Consider the following 3,555-nt stretch of genomic DNA (forward strand, 5'->3'; position numbering starts at 1 on the left):
AAAGTGTTTGGATGATTGAGCTTATAAGCTAGAGAGAGAATTTTTTTCTAGAGAGAGAGAATTTTTTTTATGAGCTTATAAATTGAAAAATAATGAACTTGAATGATATATGATGAAAATAATAAATTATAGTTGAAAAATATTTGTAAAATGATTGTTGCATATGAGATTATAAAAAAAATAAGTTGGGGTAGATAAACTTATTTTTGGAGCTTATAAGCTGTTTAGAAGCTTATTTTGCCAAACACTTTAAAGGAGCTTATAAGCTCTTAAACAACTGTTTTGAGGAGCTTATAAGCTCAGCCAAACACCCTCTTAATCTAATCAAAAGTCTCATTTGATTTCGTAAAAAAACACGTTTAATTTTTTTTAAAAAGACTCATTTGTCTTGAAGAAAAGTCTTACAATTCGTGCTTTGTGTGCATAATTTTATTTTTATCTTTTAACAGTCTTATTTTCTTTTAATAAAAGTCTCATGTGGCTTTGAATAAAGTTTCATTTATGTAATTAATATAGTCCATACTTTATGTGCATTATTTCATTCGTTTAAAAAAAATCATTTGCTTTGTTAAAAAAACTCATTTGCGTAATACAACTCCTGTTTTGTGTGCATAATTTTATTTTTAATTTTTAAAAATCTTATTTGCTTTTAATAATATAATCTCATTTAATTACTTTTAAAGTCACATTTACTTTTAATAAAATAGAACATATTTACATATTATAACTAGTACACTAAAACAACGGCAAGTCAACAGCCGGGTCGGATCTGAGGCGCGGAGCCCCAGCCGTATACATGCGGCTTGCCCCTAAACTGATAAAGAAGTTGAATTAATTTCGACAAAATAAAATATTTAAAGTTGTGGACATCATCATCTCTTATAGCTTATAGGGTTCCAACATAATGAAAAATCAAGTGGATGTTAATTATTAATTGGTCTTTTGTTTTTTTTTTTGAAAAAGGATCAATAATGGTCTCGTGGTGACTCGAACCCTAGACTTATTGATTAGAGGGAAATCGTCTTATCAATTGAATCGCACTTCGTTGTTTTATTGGTACTTAACTGTTGCCAATTTCGAATTTATTAATTGGTAATTAATTATTGACATGTTGTAATGTCAATTCAAATTTAAAAATATTAGCGGAATTCAAACAAGAAGAATGCTTGATTTAGGAAAATAATAATTCATCAATCATAGCAATACAAGAAAAAAAAAAAAAAAATCGTACATGGTCACATGAAAATGCAACAAAGAAATCAAATGCAAAGTCCCCTTGGGATGGCCTAGTGGTTGGGGTGGTTGCCTGTTGTCCAAGAGGTCACAGGTTCGAATACTCTCGGCCACAATAACCACTAGGTGGGGTGTGTGCGTGGTTTGTATTATTTATAATGTAATTTCATCAAAAAAAAAAAAAGAAATCAAATGCAAACTCGTGCACTTACACAAATTTATCCCACTATCTATATGGACTTGATATTTCCCTCACATTTCATCAACCTCATTGAGTTTAGCATTGTAGGTTGTGTAGATGTTGTATTCCAACACCGATACGTTTGTGCGCGTAGAGTTAGTCTTCTGAATTGCATATCCACGAGCAAATCGGAAGACACCGGTGCCGCCAGCGACCACGAGCTCCCGCTCGGCCAGCGCGATTTGGTTCCGGCCGAGGAGGCTAATGATGCTGCCGGCATAAGGCCCCGCCGAGAAGTACAAGTTGAGGTTCACTGAGATCGCGAGCGTCGTTAGGTCGGATCTCGTGAGGAGCCCTTGGAGGCGGCCGAGCGCCCTGGAGTTGCCATTCGGCTGCGCCGTGACCAGGTCGTCGATGACGCGGACTTTGCCGAAGCCGGTCGGGGAGGTTGCGGTGATGGAGGCCTGCGCCACGTCGTACGTGGTGGTGTTGGGGTGATTTACACTGAGATCCTGAACAAAGACGCGGAACTTCACAACCTTTTCTTTTTCGAGGTAGAAGTCTTTGCGGGGGAAATCTAGGAAATCCTCCGCAATATCGAGGCCTTGCTTTCTAGCATTGACGTATAGTGTCGATGCTAGCAAGCATGAGATTGTTAGGATCACACCAATGGAGCCTAGCTTTGCCATTTTAATTTCTTTGTTGCTAGCTAATTTAACTTGATAGAGATGGGAATGTATTGGTGTGATTGGATTTTCATGTGGATAGGGGTTTATATAAAGGTATTGAATATATATTAAATATTTGTTCTGGCATATTTTTAGAAGAATAATGCAAGATGCATATGGCCATATGAGTATTAAAAACTGATCAAACTTTTGCAAGTTGCATATGGCCATATGGGTATAAAAAACTCATAACTCATGAAATTAACTTTCGTCAAAACAGAAAAGATGGCCAAGACCAATGAACAAATAAAAATAAAAATGAAACTAAGAATGACTTACCCTAAATAATTATATCATCAAAGTTTATCTAATTAATCTGAAAGCTGCTAAGATTCGCACTTTGATTCTTCTCTAGATTTATTGAGATTCAATGTAATGTCTCACTTTCAATTTTTATTTTCTTTCCTCTTTCTTTTTCAATTTTAATTTTGTAATTATTTATTAAGATTTATTCCACTCAATAAAATTGGGTATATTATTTTTATTTTATTATTTAATTTCTATACTATTTATTAGTTAATAATGCTTTATTAGAGTCGATAAATCGAAAGTTAGGGTCAAATATAATTCATGAATATTATATTAAACTTTATTTTTGCAAAAATATTACTATTAAAATAATAAATACTAATATTTGGATACGATGACACACAAAAATATGGGACACTAAATTTCATCCCTAATTTAACAGAATATAATATTAAGAGAATAAATTCAATAGTGTCGGCCTCAGAGAAAAAAATAATAATAGTGTCAAACATGATTCATATTTATATACGGAGATGAATTATTTTTCCATAAAATTACTTTCTTTAGTTTGTACAAGTTATTTATCATTATACTTCGTATACTGTGAAGAAATCAAACTTAATAGATTTCAACAATAATAGGCTAAATATAATTTTTCCTCCATCATTTCGACTTAAAAATGATCAAATGACATTCGCTCTGTACCCTAGCTGCCTTTCCTAGGGTTCGGGAGCGCCGTCTTTCGCTTGATCCTTTGATCGGAGCGCCGTTTTACTTCGTCTTTCTTCGGTTTTCTTTTGGGTCGAAGGCTGGGGCAGTGTTGGTTACCATGGATCCTGACGAGATAGCCAAACGGGTCTCGGAATTGAAACTCTCGGTGGGAGAGCGAACAAAAGCGATAACCCTAACTCCTGCGGAAGAGGAACGGGGAAGGATACGCATGAGGAAGATCATAGTTGGCAAGATCTTCACGGATAGACAACCTCCACGTGAAGTTCTGAGGGACAAGCTGCCGATCATTCTGGGAACGCGTGGGGGCTTGGAGGTGGAGTATGTTGCACCCAGTATTTTTGTGTTCTCTCTTGACCTGGAGTCGGAAAGGGACCGAATCTTAGCAGAAGGGCCATGGCACTTCTTCAATGACTTTATGCTGCTAAAGAAAGC

General features: G+C 35.3%; 1 protein-coding gene across 1 annotated transcript; it reads right to left on the reverse strand.

The window, feature by feature from the left end:
• Positions 1-1,246: 1,246 nt before the first annotated feature.
• On the reverse strand, positions 1,247-2,243 carry LOC130989344 (dirigent protein 11-like). The gene has a single exon (XM_057913302.1). The coding sequence runs from the start codon at positions 2,101-2,103 to the stop codon at positions 1,486-1,488; it is 618 nt and encodes a 205-aa protein (XP_057769285.1). The 5' UTR covers positions 2,104-2,243; the 3' UTR covers positions 1,247-1,485.
• Positions 2,244-3,555: the final 1,312 nt, after the last annotated feature.

This window comes from Salvia miltiorrhiza, chromosome 6 (genome assembly GCF_028751815.1).
Source record: "Salvia miltiorrhiza cultivar Shanhuang (shh) chromosome 6, IMPLAD_Smil_shh, whole genome shotgun sequence".
Classification (NCBI taxonomy): Eukaryota; Viridiplantae; Streptophyta; class Magnoliopsida; order Lamiales; family Lamiaceae; genus Salvia; species Salvia miltiorrhiza.

Bases quoted from the DNA above. Each gene is read 5' to 3' on its own strand.
- LOC130989344 (XM_057913302.1), bottom strand. From the start codon at position 2,103: ATGGCAAAGCTAGGCTCCATTGGTGTGATCCTAACAATCTCATGCTTG.